We start from the raw sequence: 24,751 nt of genomic DNA on the forward strand, positions 1-24,751 counted from the left end.
CTGTTACATAGTAGTTGTAAATGTTAGTAGCACTGATGTTCTTTTCTTATAGCCAGTTCTTCTACACTGTTTAATTCACATCAGTCCAAGTTCCAGCTGGATTAAAAACATGGTAACCAATAAGACTTATCTGTTTGTTCGGTCTCCATTCACAAAAGATGTCTTGCAAGGTGATTTCCATCTGAATGATACAGAAACAGGTTCCTGTGCAAAATGGGTAAATCTTGACATGAAGTTAGTGATCTAGATGTACATTAGTGTTGATGTCTTTTACTTAACAAGGTCATTGAATTTTTGAAATAAAGAATGTTGCATTAATATGTAGCTCTTAATAACTCTTCTACATTGGCATAAGTACTAGAAGTTTGCTAAGAGTCTCGGGTGGTTTTTTTGTGTAAAGATGATTCTATCCTTTCACTACATATGTGGCTGCATTTATGTATGAATTATCCTTATGAGATCATGAATTTTAAGATTGCCATTAAAATATAATTCATGTGATAATTTGTGTAAAACATTCCACAGCTTTTTTGCATCCAGTATTTTGGTCCGAATTCTGAATCTCGTTTTGTTTCATAATTTTTTATTTTTACATTTAACATAGTGTGAGCATGGTAGTTATAAGATTATTAGATTTAACATAGTGTGATCATGGTTAACATAAGATTATTAAATTTAATATAGTGTGATCATGGTTAACATAAGATTATTAGATTTAACATAAGATTATTAGATTTAACATAGTGTGATCATGGTTAACATAAGATTATTAAACTTAATATAAGTGTGATCGTGGTTAACATAAGATTATTAAATTTAATATAGCATGATCATAGTTATCATATGATTATTAAATTTAATATAGCATGATCATGGTTATCACAAGATTATTACATTTAACATAGAATGATCATGGTTAACATAAGATTATTAAATTTAAAATAGTGTGATCATGGTTATTATGAGATTATTAAATTTAATATAGTGTGATCATGGTTATCATAACATTATTAAGTTTAACAGCATGATCATGGTTTTCCTAAGATTATTACATTTAACATAGTATGATCATGGTTAACATGATTATTAAATTTAACATAGAGTGATCATGGTTAACATAAGATTATTACATTTAACATAGTGTTATGGTTAACATAAGATTATTACATTCAACATAGTGTTATGGTTAACATAAGATTATTAAATTCAACATAGTGTGATTATGGTTATCATAAGATTATTAGATTTAACATTGTGTGATCATGGTTATCATAAGATTATTAGATTTAACATTGTGTGATCATGGTTAAAATAAGATTATTAAACTTAATATAGTGTGATCATGGTTAACATAAGATTATTAAATTTGACTTGAAGTGATCATGGTTAACATAAGATTATTAAATTTAGTATAGTGTGATCATGGTTATCATAAGATAATTATATTTAACATAGTGTTATTGTTAACATTAGATTATTAAATTTAACATTGTGTGATCATGGTTATCATATGATTATTAAGTTTAATATAGCATGATCATGGTTCAAATGATTATTAAATTTAACGTAGAGTGATCATGGTTAACATAAGATTATTACATTCAACATAGTGTTATGGTTAACATAAGATTATTAAATGTAACAGTGTGATTATAGTTTTCATAAGATTATTAAATTTAACATAGAGTGATCATGGTTAACATTTAACATAGTGTTATAGTTAACATAAGATTATTACATTCAACATAGTGTTATGGTTAACATAAGATTATTAAATTCAACATAGTGTAATCATGGCTAACATAAGATGATTAGATTTAACATAGAATGATCATGGTTAACAAAATATTATTACATTCAACATAGTGTTATGGTTTACATAAGATTATTAAACTTAACATAGTGTGATCATGGTTAACATAAGATTATTAGATTTAACATAGTGTGATCATGGTTAACATAAGATTATTAGATTTAACATAGTGTGATCATGGTTAACATAAGATTATTAGATTTAACATAGAGTGATCATGGTTAACATAAGATTATTAAATTTAATATAGTGTGATTATGGTTATCATATGATTATTAAATTTAATATAGCATGATCATGGTTATCACAAGATTACTACATTTAACATAGTATGATCATGGTTAACATGCTTATTAAATTTAACATAGAGTGATCATGGTTATCATAAGTTTAGTGATTTATGAAGCAATACACAAAGTAGAATACCAAACACAAATAACTTTATGCAACACAAATTTTGTTTCTGGATAGTATGTGTTATTTCTTAATTGCTTATGTTGTAAAAGTATAGAAAATGGCCATTATTCCCTTGAAACTTTTTCTTTGTGACCTGAATATTGAAATTTAGAAATTAACCTATTTTCTGTGTACAAATGGGCAAATTTGCACATTTTCATATATGTAAGGTTTGAATAAAGCAACATATGAATCAAGATTTACATGTATTTATACTAAAGTTATATAAAAATGAACTAAAATGTTTAGAAGCGAGTAGTTTTTAGATTTGAGACTATAATGTAAATCAGTTTCACGTATCAGCTCCCAAATACAGTCTCCCATCAAGTTTTTGTTATATGCTCCTTGGTAGCCTCATTCAAAGTCCAGTATATCTTGGTGGAAGTCCTTTCCTTGCTCCTCTGAGTATGCTCCCATGTTCTTTGATTTATCAAGATGAGAATCAAGGATATGGACTTTCAGGGACATCGTGCAGCCCATTTTGCCATAGATTTTCACCAGAGTCTCAACCAGTTCCACATAAGTTTTGGCCTTGTGATTGCCCAAGAAGCCCTGAACCAATGCAACAAAACTACTTCAAGCTTTTTTTCCTTCCTACTGAACTTTTTGGGAATTCAGTGCACTTCAAGATCTTCTTTATTTGTGGTCCAACGAAGACACCAGCTTTGACCTTTGCCTCAGAAAGCTTAGGGAAGAAGTCTCGAAGGTACTTGAAAACTGCAGACTCCTTATCAAGAGCTGTGACAAATTGTTTCATAAGACCCAATTTTATGTGCAGTGGTGGGAACAACACCTTCTGGAGGTCCACTAGTGGCTCACACTTGACATTGTACCTCCCCACAGAGAACTCGGTCCGTTGTGACCAGTACTTCCTGTTGTAGTGTGCTGCAGTTTCCCAGCTGTTCCAAAGGCAAAGATAACAGGGAAACTTGATAAAGCCTCCTTGGAGACCCATCAGGAATGCCACCATTTTGAAGTCTCCAATAACCTCCCAGCCATACTCATCATACTTCAAGGCTTCTAGCAAGGTCTTGACGCTGTTGTATTCCTCTTTGAGGTGCACGGAATGAGCCAGGGGAAGAGACAGATACTTTTTTACGTATAGAGCAGCACGGCTTTGAGGCTTCTGGATGTGATATCAATGAAGAGGTGCCACTCGTTCGGGTTACAGGCAATTCCAGTTGCCTCACACAGACCGAATACATTGTGGCAGAAGCTCATCTTCTTAAAAGGTTCTTGAAAATTCTTGTAAGTGCTATAACATTCTAGAAAATTCATGTAAGTTCAAAAAAATTCTCTATCAGCTACTCAGCACTGAATCTGCCTGGAATGTTTTGGAAAATGGATACATTTGAAAATTTCATTACCCAGGTCACAAAAGCAAAGTTTGAAGAGAAAAATAGGTTGTTTCCATTTACTTTAGGCTTAAGCAATTGGGAAATAACAATTTCTGCCCAGGAACACAAAAAATGTAAAAATTTTGTTACAGAGTGTAATTATCAGACTTAGCTGTATTAATAGCTGTTTATAGCACCAGTTCTGATAAAGATAGCTTTTATATTAATATGTTGTAATATTAACATTTGATTTCATCATATAGGTTTTTAAAATCTGTTTTTTAGCCTTTTGTAAACCTATTTTGTGGATGTAATCTAGGAATATGATGCTAACCTTAAAGTAAGGTCAAAGTAGTACTGGTATCATGCTGAAATTCTGTCTCATTTCCAAACTTTATTGTATGTTAATTTCTTATGGATAAAAATAAATTAGCAGAGTTATATTTTAAGAATGTAAGAAAATAGTTTCTCACAGAAAATATTGTTTTGTTTTCCAGAGTATCCATATTTTTGCCATTTTCTTTCCTGTTTATTTGCAGGTTCTACCCATCATGGTTACCAAGGAGTTGCTTAAGAAGATACAAAATAATATTCTTATAGTGGAAGTCTGGGACAGAGACATTCATGACGAAGATAAAGTAAGTGATAGCTATTTTTCTGTTGTATTCTGGATGATTTGTAAGTTAATATTGTTTTTTTTTCATTAATATCATGAGATATTAAATTGTTTAAATTTCTCAACGTCATGCAAGTACAGATTTTATGATAAATTGTCAAATATATCATTTTATTTTGAGTTGAAACATATTTTTTATTTTCTTTAATTTGCTTAAAACATCTTGTGTTGCTCATGTGATACAAATACTTTTCCAGAATGCCATTAGAATGTTATGAATAACAGAATGGTTAGTGTAATGAAAAATTAATTATAATTGTGTACTGATTTTAGATTTATCGAACCAGGTAGCTTATCTTGATAATATTTTAATGTTTTTTTTTTATCACTATAAGCTACTTTCATATATTGCAGGAAATCAGTGTAAAAGCAGTGTTTGTACAACTAGTTAATTTCTTGTTGCTTTGCAGGAACATTTTAAATAACTTTCAGTCAGAGCACGCTATGTACTTATTAAAAACTAAATACATCCTGACAGTCAGTATAGATAATTATTTATACTTAACAACAACAACAACACAAAAAAACAACAAAAAAAAACACCTAAATTTGGCAGGAGTTTAAAGGTCCTGTGCCTTTGTGAATTTTGATATGGGGGGAATGTAGAATACCCAAAGAGAACCCACTTTCATGGGACAGATACAGAAAAGGACAGGTGTTGAATAATCTGTCTTTTTCATTCCTTGGCTGTAAATAAAAATGTGGTTAGAAACAACATGACAATTTTCAAACCTCAACAAGTGTGAGTGCTTTGTTATTCTTTTTACAAAATAACATGTATGATGGTGAGTGTTTGAGAGTAGCACTCATGATGTTGTGTAACAAACTGTAAGTTTGCATTGTTTTTCTGCTTTGTTGTAATATTTTCAGACAAGCTCAGTTAATCTTATTTTTAAAGTGAGTATGTTTTTAATTCTGTGTAGGTAACTTACTGGAGTGAATTTTGGAAGCCTTACGGCTAATTTAATTGCTCTGTTTTGTTGTAGATGTAATTGTTTGAGCTTATTGTCTAACATGTTGAATGTTATATTAGAGGGCATATAACTGTTTTACATATGCTTAGAGTTGTGTTTGGTGTGCAGCCTGTATGTTTCTTGATGATGAGAAACCCACTTGAAATAAAAAGTGAAGATGACCTGAGAATGTCAAAACATTGTTCTCTGCTTATCAATAAAAGTATTAATATCCATACCAGCTATTCTGAGATATAGCCTGTATATTTACCTGCAATAAGTCTGATGTAGATGATGCATATAGTAATTGAGGCATTTTTGTTTTCAATATGTTTATTCTTCACGAGGCATATGTCAAAGATGGGGCCAAGAAATTTAATATTATTGCTGATTTTTATTTCTATCTCTCCTAACTTTAAACTGATTTTGTTCAGGGCTTTTCATGTATTGTTTTGGAAAAAAAGGCAATTGGCATGTTTTTGCTGAGTTTGCTATAACTCGCCATTTGTTACAATGTTCTAGAATTAAATTCTGTGATTTTTTAACTCAGGCCAGTTTCAATTTCTTAATATGATTCAGACAACTATATCATGGCAAACCGAGAATGATGTGGATATATTAGGTTGGGGAATGAAAAGTTGTTTACAAATATGATGTACAGTGGTGGTAGAAGGACTGATTGTTGCAGCACTTATGTGGTACTTTTAAATATTTTGGATATTGTATCTTTAACTTTGGCTGTTTTGTTGGCCAGAAATATAAATATTCATTTAATTATGGTTTCATTTATATTCAGCTGTTGTAGTTTATATTTTATGACATTGTGCCAAGTGCTATCAAATGGTTTTTTAACATCTAAGAATATACCTATTGTAGGTTGACCATTATTGAACGATTTATGAACAGATTCTGTTAATTATGTGAGGTGCTCTGTTGTTAGTCTGTTCTTGATGCATTTTGGATGTTTAATAATTGTTTGTTTCACAGAAGTCTATTTGATAGTATTTTATCCATTAGCTTGCCAAGACAATAAACTAATGGGGTGGAGGTTATTAGGATTAGATCTGTTGACTTGATTTTTGGGTATTACAATGATTATTGTTTTTTTTCCATGACTTCGAGTAATAACCAGTTATAAGTGATAGATTGGTTATGTTTGTGAGATGAAATAGGAGAAGGTCTGAAGTTTCTTTCAGGACAATATTTCTCATCCTGTCATGACCAGGATCTCAATTCTTTAGCATTTTTTGCCAGTTTTTAGTTCTTTGCCCTTAATCTTTCTATTTATAAGTTTTGTTGTTATCACATAAGTTGTGGGATGGAAAACACAGAGTGAAAAGTGAAGTTGTGTTGATGTAATTATTTACCTGGTTGTGGTTTTGGATGCTAAAGTCTGGGAAATTTAGCTTGCTGAAAGAAGTTTCATAATAATTGACCAATAATTTTGATTCGACCAACTAAAAGCTAATAACATTATAACTAAAACAGATTCACACAAAGCAAATTTATTGCTTTAAAGCAAAAGAAATTCAGGTTTACTTTGAGAGAGTACTAGGTTATTGTAAAAGCCCAACCAGTTGTTTTATTTGTGTGTGTTGTTTGTTTATTTGAGTTTTAAGGTTAGTATCACAGAGAATGTAATGTTGTTTCTTTAGTTTTCATCACAATTAACCAGTGTATCTTAGGAGTTAACATCCAGCTCTACAAGCTGAAGGGGTGGTTTTGGCTGTAACATTTGAATGTTAAGTGATTCATTAAATGACTACCTGTCAGTTTTAGCATAGTTGTAGACTGGTGGGAGGTCTTGCAGTGTCAGTGGTCTCCATGTGTGAAGTATGTATGATATAGGGAAGTGATAGCTCAAAAGTTCTTGGTGTGTCATGAAATTTCTTGTTTTTGAAGGTAAGATGGTTGAGACAATTACTCTGCATAATATAGCATACATGTTTGTAGGTGAGTTGAAGTGAGTTGGTGTTGTATCATTAATAATCAGCTTATTATTTCTATTTAATAAATTACATTTTATTTCTCATTTTTGAATTTTTGTTCCTTTTTAAATCTTTGTGTGGGTACTCAGATCACCTATAACTAGGGGTTGTAGTTTTCTAGACATGCATTGTTGTATGTAGTTAGTTTTGATGGTGAACAGTAGACAATTATGATTGGTGTGGTTACTCTTATTATTTGTATGGATATTACAGAAAATAGTTTCATTTACATCAGATTTAAAATAGTTTTCTATTTATATAATATTAGTTATATTATCGTTGAAATATATAATACTATGCCTCTGTTATTTTGTGTATACAGAAGGGTGAATAATTTGAATCCTGCAATGTTTATTTTTTATGTTTTTCTGTGCCTAGCATTTGTGATATTATTGGAATGTCAGGTTGAACTTGTTTGGATTGTGAATTTCAAATTTTTTTGGTTATTTAATCACTTTGATAATTAAGGTTTAATGTATTTACTATGTCTGTGATATTTGTGTTGTTGAATTCTAAGTGATGTATAGTGTTCTTTGAAGTTTGACTTGTGGTGGTGATGTCTGTCAAATTTCTGTTTGTGTTGAAGAAGCTGGTAATTTGCACAATGCAAAAGTGTTAAGCATATAATTAGTGATGTTGTATTTGGGTGGCTGTTGTCTTGTAGGCTGGCAGTGTTGGTATTAGTTGTTGTGTTAGGTTTTGTTGGAGCTGTAGGCTAAGTTAGTGTAGTATATTTGACATGGTATTGCACATTTCTATGTTGTGGTGGTGTTTCAAGAAATGGTTGGTCTTCCTGTTGGAATAAAGGGGGGTTCTTTATCATAAGTGGAGGTGGTTGAGTGATAGTAGTTTTGTATAGAACTCTATCCTTATCAGCTGGAACTTAGGACAAGCTCTAAAACTAGTAATGTGTGGATCCTGAAAGCTGTACCTTAGTTGTAACCTAGCCTCACTTATTCGGGCACTGGGATATCTTGTGTTGGCTGGTGCATCTAACAAATGTAGGGGGAACAGTGCAATGTTGTTTATTGTGTCTAAACTACTGGTAGTTGTATCATTGTAGGATTTGTCTCACTTGTGATTTTGGAGGTTCTGTATAGTGATTTAAAATAAGTGTGTGCAGCCATCATTTAGTAGTTACTTTAGCAAGTGGTGTTAATTTTCTCATGGGAACACTGTTTGCACTCTGAGTGATATTGACATTTAACCTTTCAGAACTTAACATCATACAAGATGTCATTTTATAGATGAAAACCTTGAGTTTCTATTTGTTATAGGTAATATATAATGAAATGTAAGTGTGAACTATTAACGAATTATGAAAGAGAAGATGTGACTGGTGGGTATAGCATAAGGGATCTGATTTTGTATTCAATAGCTCTGTAACCAAATGAATGTGGTTTATCTGAGCAATGACGATTTTATAGAGAGTAAGTTATATTTAATTTGGTACTTTTTTCAAGATAAAATGTGCCATGTGTTACACTATGGGAAATTCAGGAATTTTTAAAATATTGCTTTGTAAAATTAAAAACTTGTATACTATTAAAATATAGATTATTAGCTAATATTTTATGCTATACTAATTGGTATAATATAAACAGAAAGTAGTTTAATAAAATTTTGAATGTAAACTAAAAACTTTGTCATGTGCAAAGCTTTAAATTATAATTTGTTTGGCATTTTTTTTGTGGGATTAAACTCTTTTTTTTTTTGAAAAAATCACTTTTCTGTGATTTCTGACTTCAGGGTTAATGGTTTCTTCGTACTACATGTTATATTATAAGCAAAAGCAATAATATTTATGTATTGTGTTAACTTATAAACAAAATCGAAATTTTTTATTTTAATATCAGTTAATTTCCTAGGAACCCGTAGCTGTGTATAGTTGCTGCTAATTGTAGCTATTAGTTTCTAGGGTAGAAGCCTCTGTGGAGTGGGTTTAAACCAAAGGTGAACCATTTTTTCAACATTTATTTACAAAAATTGATGAAGTGCAAAGATTAAATTTTCTAGTGTATTCTACCATAAAAATATTTTGTTACATACTTCTGTTCGTATGCGTCCTTGTTGTTTAACACAATTGAAACATCGGCATTATAATGTTAGGCATAACAAGTTCTTAAATTCAAAAGTTTTTCTCATCTGAAAGTTTAGCTGAAGAATAATAATTTTGAAATGTGCCCTATTTAACAAGAAGAATTATTGCTATTACAGTCAGATTTCATTGCACAAGTAGGTTAAACGGTCTAGTGTTATTTTCTTGTACATTTCATGCTAGAATATTATAACTTGATATGTTCATTATGTATGGTGTAGTCTTTATTGTAGTCATAACTACAATTTTGTGTGTGTATGCACAAGAGTGGAAGATATCACTGATATGTCTTAGTCTTTTCCTCACAAGGGAAATACATAACCAAATTATGTGAAATATAGCATAAACTTATTAAATAGTATCTCGATTTTACTTTAAAAAATCGTGTAATTTGATTCCAATATGGCACTTCAAACATCTCACATGATTAATTATACCACAATACAAAATGAAAATGTAAGATAACAAAGTAACTAAAGTAGGAAAATTTATGAATGTAAAAACATGTGAATAGGTTAATTAAATCAAGAGTGAAAAATTTGTCTAATCATTAAAACTTCCCATTATTTCTGTAGTTTTTTATTGGGGTCTCTCCATATTTCTGCCCTTTTTTGTGAAACATTATTAAAGGGCAAAGAATATATGTTGCTCAGAAGTGTTGTGGTCTCCCATGAATGTGTTGTTTTTTATTACTTCTCCCACCCAGTGATTTTCCTTTGGGCGCTTTCTAAAGAGGGATCATTTACCTACTGGTCCTTCACCAGCTCAGTGTTGGATTCTAGCTTTTTGTGACAGGAGAAAGGATATTCTACTGGAAGTTAACATTTTCCTAAACTGAAAATTTATTTCTGATAGATACTTCTTTTCCCTTCCATTTCTCACCTGTCCTTTCTACTTCTGATGTGGTTTGGTTCAAGAGGGCATTAGTTACAATTGGGATAGTGTCACACTCCTATTGGTTGAAGGTTGTTGCATGTTAGTATGCAGAAATGAGTGGGAGTATCAAGGCTAGTGGCAAATTGATTTTAATTAACTATATATTTTTTAGAAACGCCACATAAACATTTATTTATAACCTAATACCTGATCTTTCGAAATTGTCAGGCTAGAATACATAGTTTTTGATAGCAGTAGTTTGGTTGAACTAAATTTATACCTAATAAATATAATTTATTTCAATAACTTATAAAGTCTTTTTTATATGCATTGTTTGAATATGATAAACTGAATAATATTAAATGAATAAGGATCTGAGTCATTGGAATGTTTTGCATATCACTAATATACTCTAAACCTAATAATGTTTGCTTAATGTTTATTTATATATGAAAATTGCCATAACTTTCAAACAAAAGTATAATATAGAATGAAAACATTTTCAGGACTGAGTTGAACAGCTGATGAAGCTGAAGGTTTCTCAGCTCTGTGGTTTGTTTTGAAGTCCTCTAAATTTCTCACAAAATTTCAGTGTTTTTCTGTGTATAACCTACGTATAATCATTTTTTTACAAAAAACATTAATTATATCTCTCACAGTTTCATTCACATTATACCAATGTGTATAGTGTATAATCTACTCTGTTCAATGGTATTCACATTTGCCTATAGGTATTTTTGAAACTGTACTTCTAAATGCATGTCAAAACCTAATAATTTTTTTTTCTGAAATTGTACTTAAAGCATATTTATCAATTATTAGCTTTTAAAACACTTCATTAATTACTTTTTGACCATATATTCCAACATCTAGAATAACATTAGAAAGTCAAGTTAGTAGTTCTGTACTTTCTGGAAAGAATTTTCAATTATTTATTTTGTAAAAAGATTTGGTAATGTCTAGAAACCAGAAATAAAAACAATTATACTTGAAAACGATCTGTGACCAGTGCATTTTGTATGTTGTAACCACACAATCTTATGAACCAGAGTTTGTTTCAATTCGTTTATTTTACCTTTTCACTCTTCAATGTAGTACTCTTTTATTTTATAAATAGCTCATAGGTCTTGGTAAGGTTTCTTTACAAGACCTGTTTTGGAACTTTAAAGATCCTATTGTTATGGAAGGCCTTCAGTATAAAAAGGTAAGAGTTAATTTATGGATTTACTTGAAATGTGTTGTTTTTTGCAGCATTTATGTAAAGTAAACTTTTCACACCTATGTTTTAAACCACTTTTATGAAAAGAAGTGTAAGACAAACTTTGTTTAACTGAATAGATTGGAAAAGTTTCCCTTTCAGATGTATAAATAGTAAGCATGTTTAGATTACAATAGTAAGAAATACAGAGCTAATAAGTGATGATAATAAGGAACATCTTGGTTAAAAAAAATACTGTGAAACAGCTATCAAAAACATTCAGAAACTTATCATTAAAACATAGTGTTTCCGTCTAGTATCTATATCTTATGTTCAGTGCAGGTATTGTTAAAACAGTTTTATAGTGGTGATGTTTAATGAGAAGTGCATATACATGTAATATCTGATAATGAATAGCAGAGCCATGGCAACATTTTTAAGCATTTTTAATGAACATTTCTGAATTATGCACATTCCATCTTCAGCAAACCTGTGAAAATAAACTGAACAAGGAATAGTGTTAGGAAATTATAAAACATTTAGTTTTGAAACAAAAAAATCTATTTTTAATAAAACAAGGGGGAACAAATTTGAAATTTTGTTGAGGCTTGAGTTTTTGTTTGTATTTTGTAGACTTTCTTGTATCAATAGTTCATGATCTTAAGTTAGAACTGAAAAAGTCTTCTAAGTAAATGGTGTTTGATGACATTTCATTGTGAGAATGTATAGGAGAGTTAGGTGTGTATTTATAAATGACAAAACCTTTGTGTATGCAAGTAACTTTAAAGCTTCCAGGTATACCTGTGAATGTAAGAGTGAAGTAAGAATGTAATTCCAAACAAATGGAATTACAGTAACAAAAATAAGAAATTCTTGTCACAAAGAAGTCTTGCCTATGTAGATGACTTTAAAACTACCACTATGCCTTTAAATGTATGACTGAAGTTAAAATGTAATTCTAAATTCACAAAAATTAGAAATTCTACAAGACACTAATAAGTTTATGCCTTTAAGTACAAAAGTTCTTAACCATTCAGTGTGATGAAAATCTGCAACATATACTTAGAGATTTCAGAAAACAAAATATTATCTCTGATAACACTTTTAATGAACTCTTTCATTCAAGCTTCTCCAAATTTTGTTTGGTCTTCCCAGAATTCACAAACACTATTCCCCAATCATATCTGTCCTTTACAATATCAACATCTATACCTACAAACTTTCTAAATTCCTGTTTTAAATCCTTTAAACGTTAATGTTTTTGTTGTCAAAGATTCCTTTCCTTTTGCATGTGAATTTTCTCAATTTCCAGACACCGACCAATATGTTATAATAGATTTTGACACTGAACCTCTTTTTTACTAACAGTTCTTTAGAATAAAAATCTGTCTTAACAAATTCCTTCCCAGTAACAGTAACTTGAAGGCTGGATTAAACAGAGTAACTATTATACATAGGTTTAATAGGAAACCACTTTATTTTTAACACTTAGTTGTATGACTGGATAGATGGTGTTGCAATGGATTCACCACTAGGACCCACATAAAGTCCTATTATCAAAACCCAACTCACCAAGTTACTTAGGTGTTTCCACACCCATTTTATAATTCATTCTGTCATCAGAATGTCATTCTGATGTCAAAATTTTATAATTGAAGTCATCACTTCATACCAGTAGCCTTTTTAGAACTAAAGACACTTTTCTTTTATGTTCAAACTATTTATCACAATGATTACGAAGAATTGATAAAAGAAAGTCCGCATGTTGTGAATGAAAATTGAACTCATTGCTTTATTCAAATAACTTTGTTTTCATTTAGTTGTTTTATAATATTGTAACATTATTCATTATATTTTGATGATAGTATTTGCACTAAACATTGTTCAATTTGCTGATGACAGAATATGTAAAATTAAATGTTAAGAATTGTAGCTGTGGCTCTAAATTTTAATTGTCAGATATTATTTTCCACCAAGTATATCATATGTTTCTCTGTATTAGATTCCTTTGAAAGGAGTGGATGGACATGTGGCCATCATCAATCCATTATCAGGGGTTACCAAAGGAGAAATATGCATGTTTCTGGCAGTGGGAACTTTGGAGCAGGTAATACTAAAAAGATTTTGTGTTATTTTATTTGTACCTGGCAGTGGGAGTTGGTAATACTGATACTAAAAAGGATTTGTGTTGTTTATTTCTGACCATGGGAACTTGGGAGCAGATAATACTGAAAATGTTTTGTATTATTGTATTTATTTCTGGGAGTGGGAGCAGACAATACTATAAAGGTTTTGTGTTATTGTATTTATCTTTGTGTAATACTAAAAGGTATTATTTATTTCTGGTTTTGTGTTGTATTATTTATTTCTGATAGTGGGAGCAAGTAATACTAAAATGGTTTTGTATTATTGTATTTATATGTGGCAGTGGAAACAGGCAATACTAAATAGTTTTGTGCTATTGTATTACTTATTTTTGGCAGTGGGAACTTGAAGGCAGGTAACCCTACATAGATTCCATGTTACCATATTTTTAAACACCAATGAACACGTTTTATATTTGAGTAATTATGTGGTCCTAGTTTGAGATGTTGTTAAATAACTGGCATTATGTCACTTTAAATGCTGTGTTGATAAGTGAAAGCTCTTTATATCCATCAGCTAAATTTATTGATTCATAAAGCTTCTTAGAAAATTGTACTACCTTGCAGTCTTTGTTTGGTTTTTCAGAAATAAGTATGAACTTTTAAAGTGAATTTGTTCGGGAGGCTTCTGAAGCCACCCTTTTCTCCTTTATTTTCAGTAGGATGAGTGAGTTAGTGTTATAGATATTTGTGTTCTTTAGCTTGGGTTATGTTTATCTGTATTCATCAGTTAATAATTTTAATATGTAATTTTTGTTGGTTATAAACAGTAGAGATGCTTCAGCCTATAACAGAATCTTTTCTTACCTATTTGAGGAGTGAACGATTCATTATTGTATAAAAATTATTAGACATTTCAAATATGAATTATATAACACAAGTAATGTGTAATTAACTAAAATATAAACTTAAAATGCAATTAGAATTTTACAGTCTATCTAACTATAACATATTTGGGTAAGAAACAACTGAATTACTATCATGGAACAAGCAGTTAAATCTATCCAAAGACTTGTTGGATTATAGTATAAAATGAGCTCTTTCTAATGAATGTAAACATGTCTGTCTAATAAGTATATGTTGGCTTCTAAAGCTCAAAAATATGTGTAGAAGTTGGGGGTGACACCTGTCAGGGGTTGGCAGAATTTATTATTTGTTTCTATTGTATTGAGTCAAAGAACTTTGAAACAGAGATGTAAGTAAGGCAAGGAAACATACTTATTGTCTGTACAAATATTGACGTGACTAGTGTTATCTGATTCAAGATAATGATCGTGAAAATTGAGATTTTTATAGTTCAGGAGTCACATGACAACAAAACTGAAAATTAAATTTATTTTAAAGGTTTCTTTTGAAATTCAGGAATTAAAACTTCAAATTATGTCATACATTATAATATGTTAATTAAAACTTCAAATTATGTCATACATTATAATGTTAATTAAAACTTCAAATTATGACATACATCATGATGTTAATTAAAACTTCAAATTGTGACATACATTATAATGATTAAAACTTCAAATTGTGACATAATTATAATGTTAATTAAAACTTCAAATTATGACATGCATCATAATGTTAATTAAAACTTCAAATTGTGACATACATTATAATGTTAATTAAAACTTTAAATTGTGACATACATTATAATGTTAATTGAAACTTCAAATTGTGACATACATTATAATGTTAATTAAAACTTGAAATTATGTCATACATCATAATGTTAATTAAAACTTCAAATTGTGACATACATTATAATGTTAATTAAAACTTCAAATTGTGACATACATTATAATGTTAATTAAAACTTCAAATTATGACATTCATCATAATGTTAATTAAAACTTCAAATTGTGACATACATCATAATGTTATTTAAAACTTCAAATTATGTCATACATCATAATGTTAATTAAAACTTCAAATTGTGTCATACATTATAATGTTAATTAAAACTTCAAATTGTGACATACATTATAATGTTAATTAAAACTTCAAATTATGACATACATCATAATGTTAATTAAAACTTCAAATTATGTCATACATCATAATGTTAATTAAAGCTTCAAATTGTGTCATACATTATAATGTTAATTAAAACTTTAAATTATGACATACATTATAATGTTAATTTCACTGACATAAATTGATAGTAAAATTAAAAAGTGAATCATCCTTAAAAGGTGAATGGGTACATTCAGTTAGTGTATATAAAGGATATACAGATAAAATAAGGATTTAAAGTACAATATTGTTATAGGAGAGTGTATCCTATTGAGGGAGTTGTGAAGATGCAATTTTCATATTTAACCTCTGTTGCTCTCACAGGTGAAATAAAAATGAAATGAAACCACAATCTTATTTTTCTTTGGAGTGAGGGGATACAAAGAACAGTTGTAGGTTTCATTTGTGAGAAGATTGTTGTCCTTAATGAAACAGAAAAGCTCAGAAAGTGATTAAAAAATAAAAATAGCTATCACCCACTGAGATGATAAGTAAAAACATGTTTTGTTATTTTGACATTCCCGTCCTAATAGCAGCTACATACCTATATGAAAAGCATAATAAAACTTAAGATGCATATGGTCATAATTACTCTTGTATGAAAAGATACAATGGATAAATTACAACTTTTCCTCTTTTTTTTTTTTTTCTTGAGAAAGGAGAAATAATATTACTATTAGATGAAATAAGTTAAAAACTTGACACGTACCACTAGCTGTTTATCACAAATATTTGTATAACCATTGTTTTTGTTCATTTGTTTGTAATTAAGCACAAAGCCAATGAGCTATCTGTGCTTTACTTGCCATGAGTATCGAAACCTGGTTTCTTTCAGTGTGAGTCCACAGACATACTGCTGTGGCACTGGGAGGCTTAACTGTTGTTAATGTTGTCTAAAGTTGAGTATAGTGGCACTAGTGGGTTTAATATAGTGCTTAACTGACAGATGCCCACTTCCATTCAAAAACAAAAGGCTGTATCTGGAGGATTTTCTATAATTAAAGCAACCCTCCTGAGTCCTTCTGAAAATCTTGGACCTGCTAGTTTTGATAAGTAATTAAATCATGCTATGTGTATATATATATAGCATCATACTATATTGGAACTCTTGGTTACATGTATGATATTGGAAAAACTTTATTATTATGCAGTGTGCAACCCCCAACTTCCTGAAATTTTTATCCTGTGTGCATGTAGATTTGCAATAGGGGTAACAATTTTCCCATTTTGCCTCCATTTCCTGTCACAGAGAACTTTATTTTTTCCATTCTGAAGGTGCAGATATGACATCATGAATATGTTGCATGCTGGTTTAATGCAATGGTGTCATGGGTAATTAAGTAGTATTAAATAAATCTGATCTTTCATAAAAGGTTACTCCTTTAGCAACATTGAGATAACAATTAAAATCTATAGGAATGGCAACAATTTTATTTATTTGTATATGCAATTTTATGCTGTATGGGTAGGTGAATCAAATAACATTTAAAATTAACCATGTTCAATGGAATTTTCAATTATAAAATAAACGAGGTATGTAAAAACTGAAACCACACTTTTTGTATTATTTAAGGTTATTAGATCATTTAGAATAATCTCATTATTTTGCAACATCCAGAGTTGAATTGGTACTTGATTTAGTTTGTAAAATGCATATTAATTTGATAATGCTTGAAAGACTTGATGTGACAGATTTAGGAATGAATTTTGTAAAAGGTTTATTAGTACCAGTTACAATTTTATTGCTAATCTAATAAGTATTAATAGAGAAAATATGGTTCAATTTATATCAGTTTTGTAAAGTGATTTTATTTTTATTCATCAACTGAATGTTATTATGAAAGCTAATTTTATTTAATGTTTTTGTTTAAGATCAACAGGGCTGAAGCTTGTGGATACTGTAAGAAGTTTGTTTCTGGAAGTGAAATAAGTAAGAAGTGAAACAGAAATATAATTAATGCTATTAATGATAAATAACCTATTATTACATCTGAGAAATATGTTCATGCTTTGTATTTTTGTTCAGTAACACATACAATATCACTGAATGTCTTAGGCTTCAAGCTCCCACGTACTCCACTGTCAACATGTTTCAACTGTAAGTCATTGTATGACAACATCTTACCAGTAGGAGTGCCGTGCAACCTTCTGCTCCATATGACTCCCTCTATTTGATTTTGCTGAACTATCACTTGTCTAACAGCACTTGTGTCAAGACATTTTTCATCGTGCTCTTCAATAGTGTTTTTTCCTAAACTTGGTGAATTTTTTTTCAACCTTGATTCGTTGGACTGTTTTGTAATTTTGTAATGTTTGTGAACATAAGTATCAAAGTTTTTTCTTCTTCTAATTTTTAATTTAGTTATTCTAACACTATTGTGTTTGGTTATTCATATTTAATGGTAAGTTCTGAAATTGAAGTTACTACTTTGGAGGTAATACCGTGTATCAACACACTTACTCAAGCTGCAGATGTGTATATGGGAGATTGACTGTGAAAGTATTAGCTCTCATGTGAAGAGAGATTGATTATTATATGAGTTTATGTTTTTCTCCTGATGTTACCCATATTCCTCTTGAACATGCCAAATTCAAGGAATTTGATGTCCTTTTTTTTCCACCTGATTTTGCTATGTCTTCTCATGCACTTACTGCAGAATCAGCTAGGCCTAATACAATATTTTTGTACATGATTCCTCAGATGTTTTCTGTTTTATCAGTTTCCCACATTTCTCATAATTCCCTTCCTTCTTTGTTATGTGATACCCCCACCTCTCAGTATTTTGTGTTTCTCCCTTCCTCCATTATGTGTATCTTCCGAACAATCTCCTTCCAATGGTGATTTTGATTATCCACATCACTCTTTCTGATTGGCACAATGGTGTCTGTGGCTCCAATCTGTTCTACCATTTTCTCTTCTTTGGTTTTTATCTGGTTCTTGGTGAGGAAAGCTGTATTCTTACAGTGAGTTGCTTCAGTTTTAGCACTTTCCATTTGCCCTTCCTCTGTGGATGTTTATGTGTCAGGAGAGTATGTCCAATTCTCATTTATAGAAGGTTATTGCATGATGATTTAGATTTGAGACACAATTGAACCACATTAATCATGTGGTATGTGGGAGCTAAAGGCTTGTGAGATGTGAAAATCTTTTGAATATAGAGGGTAGTGGTGAACAAGAACAGCTATATCTATAAGGAGAGATAAGTACCCATCAGAAATACACTTTCAATATGAGAAAATTATAACCTCTGGCACATTTGTACCTAACTTGAAATAAAAATATATTAATTTAAGCAAGAACAAGTATTATATATTATGTATGACAAAAATTAATAGAGTTTCAAGAATTAGTGTACGTTTTTGTGAGTATGTTGAGTTTGGTATTATGATGTTTTGTCTCAGATATGTTCCAAATACAAGATTACTGTTTGAGATTTGTTAAAGAGGAAATGATTTCTGATTTTTGTAGAGGTATCAGAGGAACTTCCAAGAATACAATTTGAGATACAATTGATTGCTTTGTATGGAATGAAGTTAAAACCAAGTGAAAATTGGAATGAGACAAACTATATTATTCGATATTACTTTCCAGTTATTTCCAACAGAAGTAGTGATTCAGGTATAGTAAAGAACCATAAAAAGTTTTGAATTGTCTTTGTGCTTGAACTAAACTGTTGTACTAGCACACTTTATAAAGAAAACCAACCAACCAATTGGCTAATGGCCTATGGCCCACATTTACAGGGCCACTACAATCTAATTTTAATGTTTGAACTTTGATCATGGGAACTGAAGGCTTGTTTCATGTGAAAAACTTTTGGATATAAAGGGCAGTACTTAACAAGAATATCTATATTTGTGACGAGAGATAAGTACCTATTAGAAATACACTTTCAGTATAACAAAATTGTGACTTCCAGTGCATTTTTTCAGTTTAATTATTTAGGGAGAGTTATATGATAGATACATATGTTCCCACAATGTCTCAGTGCCAAAAGCTTGTTATGTATGCAGATGTAACATCAGTGTTTTAAAGGAAAAGGTGTTTACTCTGTACAAGATTGTCACCCTTACTCATGTATGAGTTTGATTGTGTGATGTCATGTGATACTTTACAACTGTACTCTAACTATATATTTCATAAAAGAGTACTGTGACAGTACCAAAAGAGTACTGTGACAGTACCAAAAGAGTACTGTGACAGTACCAAAAGAGTACTGTGACAGTACCAAAAGAGTACTGTGACAATACCAAAAGAGTACTGTGACAGTACCAAAAGAGTACTGTGACAGTACCAAAAGAGTACTGTGACAGTACCAAAAGAGTACTGTGACAGTACCAAAAGAGTACTGTGACAGTACCAAAAGAGTACTGTGACAGTACCAAAAGCATTAAACAATAGTTTTCTTGGCAGTTAAACATTTCATTTTGTTTAATAACTCATATGTTTTTCCATTACAAGTTGTAATTTGACTTTTACACTCCTTTAAAACTTTTTTCCTTTAATACTGAAATATTTAGTTATCTGTTGTTTCCATATTAGATGAAGTTTTTGTGTGATCATTTTATCAGTTGAAAAGGATTTCTTTATGACCATAAATATTTGAAATTATTTAAATTACTAGAGAAATGTTGTGTAATATAAATCATTCATGTTCTATTCTGTTACTAATCATATTTATATTGTTAACATGACAATCTTTTTCTGTTCTGTTGCTAACAGTATTTTTGTTATTAACCTAACTTTTCAAGCTGTGAAAATGCAAGTATATCAAACAGCATCATTTCACTGTAAGCCTGAGGTGAAACTTGACTACAAATGTCAACATACCATATCCTTGTCATCTGAAGATATTAAAGAAGTATTAGCTTCTGGTAAGATTTTTACTATCTTTCTTTACTACTGGTAAGAAGGTATTAAATATTTGTTGAATGATGCAGTTTTTGATTCTATATCCTTTTGTCTTTGCTCTTGTATCACATGTACTGTCAGAATGTAGAGGGAAGAATGTGGGATGTATTATTATTTGTATTGTGAGGAGAAGGGTTAGGAAGTGCTTGTTAATTCCTCTTACTATCAGCAGAGAAAAAAAAATTGTTTCACAACCTTCATGTGCAAAATTTAAAAAGGCTTAGCAATGTATGACAAACAGCAAATGAGTACGAAGCTCATTGTTACTAGAAGATATAACTGTTTGCAAAAATTTTTTATTTACTGTTCTGTGTTTTATGAAAAATTAAGTTTAAGAATTTAATTGTAAATTGTAATAATCTGTACACATATATAATGTACAGTGATTGAAATATGACTGTATTTTATTCACTAAAACACAGCCAAGACAAGTCACTTTGTAAGACCAAAGGTTATTTTCATATTATTGGATATGGTAACATGAATGCACATGCACTGCATCATCTGCAACTTCTGTAATGTTAGTCAAGCATGACTGAAAGGTCAGTATAATAAAAATAATAAAAAAATATAAATATATAATGTTATGAGATTTAGGCTAATTATCCTAAACACTTGTGTTTTTATGTAGTCATTCTTGAATGAAAAAAGCATAATTTATATTTATTTCCTAATTTTTTATGGAGGTTATGAAGTTGATCAAATTGAAAGACCGTATAATATAAGGGTAGAGAAGATGACAGACAAAATACAAAGTTGTACTGAAAACAAATGTTTGAAATACATTAAGAAGGTTTTAGAGATTAAACAAATAGTATTTAAGATTTTTGGGACAAAGAATAGTGTTTTAATCATAACATGAAAGCCATTTCTTACTCAGACTAGTAACAAAACAGACTTGGTATTTTCTCAGACAAATATTTAGTTAAAATATTTATTAAAAAATGAGTTATTCCATACAAAGGACTAGAAATCTTTACTAAAAGTTCACCAAATTTTGTGATGTACACATACTGTGTCAAAAGTTATAGTATAACTATTACTATACTTAACTATAGTATATTTAACTCATGTATATCATGTTGAGCCAGTTGTGAAAGGGTTAAAGGTGGTATGTTTAGAAGATTATTGGTTGGTACAGCAGGATGAAGATATATAAATTTATGGTCTGACTGCTTTGTTTTTTATTTATAAAAAGACAATTTATAAAACAGCATACTGTCTTCTTTTGTCTCTATGATTGGTATGTAATATGATTTGTATTTATAATAACATGAATACCATGTTCCTCATTTTCAATTTGACTGCTGGTTTTCCTCATTGTTAAATGTGAAGTAATTTTGATTTGTTCATTAGTTGTTTTGTATTTTTTGTTGTTAAGATGCACATAGAAAGTGAGGAAGATTCCTTAATTCTGTTATTGTTTTGATATCATTTATCACCTCAAGCAAGAAGCAGAAAAAGGAACAAGTGATATATGTATGTATATACTTCTGAGAAATAAGATCAGTTGGATAGATTGTCAAGTTCAGGTAAAAGGATTTCCTTAAATCTCGACATAATTTGTATGTAACACGGTTAGTGATTGGACCCTATTTTTAAATATGAACAAACATAAACCAACAGTAGTCTTTTTGTTTAGCCATGTAACAAAAGGTTATAAAAAGACATAAAGAAACATGCTTCTTCCATTTGATTACTTTAAAATACCAGAATGGCTAAATTGAATACTGGTGTAAAAATAGAGTAAATCTTTTTTTAACAGTTGCCAAAAAAGTCAATTCATTTAATTTTAGCCAAAATAGCTCGCCATTGGTATTCCATTTTTAGTCCCCCAGTAGATCAGCAGTACGTTTATGGATTTCCAGTGCTAAAATTCAAGGTTCAATTCCTATGTTGTACACATAAGATAGCCCAGTTTGGCTTTGCTCTAATAAATAAACTACTGTTCTTATGATTATCCTCAGTTCAAATCAAACAAGTAAAATGAATATAGTTTTATTTACTTTCTTCTCTGTGCTATTCCATCAATTGTTTTTTACCACATGTTGACATGGCATTACTACACAGCAACATGGCCTTTGTTACACAGTAATATGTCCATGTTACACAGCATAAGGTAGGTTTGAACCAGGGAAGGAGGAATTATTTATTATCCTTGCTATAAAGTACCCTCGCATGTTACATGGTAGAGTGTTATATGGACCTGGATAACCGTGTAATGTCGGGTTTAGGTGTGTAGCTTTATTAGTGTGAGTGCTCTTTGCTGAACCCTTAGTTCAGCTTCTGATTGTGTTAATGATCAGATTTCTAATTTTTCCAATGTACATTGTTTAAAACAAAGATACTAATGCAATGTACCACATTAAGTGGCATTTTTGTTCGTTTCACCTTCTTCGCTACTGATATCCTCACTCAGTTCATCTAATATTTTTCATATTTTGCATTTATAATTGAAATTATTACTGAGCTTTAATTGCATGATTTATTGGTTATTCATTTAACGTCATTCTTTGTGAGAACATCATGAATTTCTCTAGCAGTTGTAGGTAAAATTGGTTCAGTCAGTTCCTTGTAACAAACGTGTGACATCAGACAAACAGGTGAATAACTCTGGTGCTTATATATTAAAAGCCATTTTGCAGTATCCATTTTGGATATTGTACTGTTGAAGAATATTGTATACTTTTTTAAATTTTTAGTTTCCGAGATAGTGATTGTATTGTGTATGGGTCTCGTGTTTTGGTCAGATCTTTCTTTTAGATTTCTTATTTCTGAAGATGCACTTGTATTATATGTGGGTCTCGTTTTTTGGTCAGATCATTCTTTTAGAATTCTTATTTTCTGAAGATGCACTTGTATTATATGTGGGTCTCATGTTTTGATAAGATCTCTGTTTTATTTTAGACATCTGATGTTCTGAGATAGTAGGTATACTAATTGTGATTTTTGTTGTTTTCTGTATATTTGCCTTTCTGCATGCTTACTGGTGTATGTGAATTAAAGAACTTGTATACTTGTAACTTATTTGGGTTTTTGGGTGTAATAAATGCTACAGACCTAAGACATTAATAAGATGTACTTGATTAAATCATATTTCATAACAATTATTTTATTACACCATGTTTACAGGAATATGTATGGAGTTGAGGTGTCTTAATGGCTTTTGCTGTGAAGAAACATTAATTGCAAAGGTAAATTTTATTCTGGCATTATTTATCAGTGCTTGTATGTTTTACAAATAAAACATGTTTGCATATTTAAGTTGAACTATGATAACTCTTCCATAAAAAACATGAAAAACCAAGTAAATACTTAATACTTTGGTTGAGTGGAGATTTGCATTTAATTGTCTCTAAATAATATGTCTTGCTGTCTTTGTAATCTTTGTAAGTGCATATTTGGAATAGGTAATAATTAGAAGTTTGGGTGTGGTTGTTCACTGTATGACAGTTTTTCTGGAAAGAAGTTTCTTTGATACTACATAGAATTTCAGCACAAACAATTAATAGCATATGTATCTATTTGTAGAATTTTGCTGAACTAACACCTTTTTGTATATGTGTGTGTGTATCTATAAAATGTAAAAAATTTTGTTTATATTACTTCTGCATTGTAATTTCACATTTTACAAAGTGGTTATTAAACTATACTGTTTTCAGTATCTTCCATTTTCAGTAACTTGACATTAGATGTTAGAAAAAATAAATTTTAGTATGTACTTCAATTATTAAATAAAACAAAAGTATGTGGCAGAAGTACATACTTGTTTTGTGGAAAAGAAAATATAAGTGGCTTTGAGAATTTTGTAAATGTATGACATTTTTTAGGGTTTTCTAATCATGCAATATATTTAATTTTTTTGTTTTATGTAAAAATAACTTGTATATTGGATCCTGAATTATTCAGACTTGTTTAACATTAATATTTTCATAGTTATTGGAGGTCTAAAAAACATGTTAAAGGTTTTTAAATTTTAATATTTTTTACACGGATAATATAGTTTGTTTAAAAATTATCAAGATATGTTCATATTTTTATTTCTTTAATGTATTTTATAGAGGATTTTGTTGAAATGTTTTATATATTTTCAGTTATATTGTTACTTGAACTTTATTATCTGAACCAAAGTATGATGTGTTTCAATGAAAAAATATTGATTATGTGAGAGAGTCTATTGCTAAGGGCAAAAAATGCATGATTTTATACTGCTTTTTCTGCAATCTGATTGGTGAGTTTCACTGTTGACTGATATATATATTTTCCATTTTACATTAGATACTTATG

General features: G+C 30.0%; 1 protein-coding gene across 12 annotated transcripts in view; it reads left to right on the top strand.

Annotated features, from left to right (window-relative positions):
• Positions 1 to 24,751, top strand: part of LOC143244343 (C2 domain-containing protein 3) — a 99,609-nt gene that overhangs the window by 46,156 nt on the left and 28,702 nt on the right. For all 12 annotated transcript variants that reach the window (XM_076488831.1, XM_076488834.1, XM_076488835.1 and 9 more), the window contains 8 exons: positions 53 to 217; positions 4,146 to 4,244; positions 11,315 to 11,401; positions 13,398 to 13,502; positions 17,425 to 17,482; positions 19,022 to 19,171; positions 20,305 to 20,427; positions 23,597 to 23,658. In XM_076488831.1, the coding sequence (XP_076344946.1) occupies positions 53 to 217; positions 4,146 to 4,244; positions 11,315 to 11,401; positions 13,398 to 13,502; positions 17,425 to 17,482; positions 19,022 to 19,171; positions 20,305 to 20,427; positions 23,597 to 23,658 (849 nt within the window). The remainder of the gene's footprint in view (positions 1 to 52; positions 218 to 4,145; positions 4,245 to 11,314; positions 11,402 to 13,397; positions 13,503 to 17,424; positions 17,483 to 19,021; positions 19,172 to 20,304; positions 20,428 to 23,596; positions 23,659 to 24,751) is intronic.

The sequence above is a fragment of the Tachypleus tridentatus genome, chromosome 2, assembly GCF_004210375.1.
Source record: "Tachypleus tridentatus isolate NWPU-2018 chromosome 2, ASM421037v1, whole genome shotgun sequence".
NCBI lineage: Eukaryota > Metazoa > Arthropoda > Merostomata > Xiphosura > Limulidae > Tachypleus > Tachypleus tridentatus.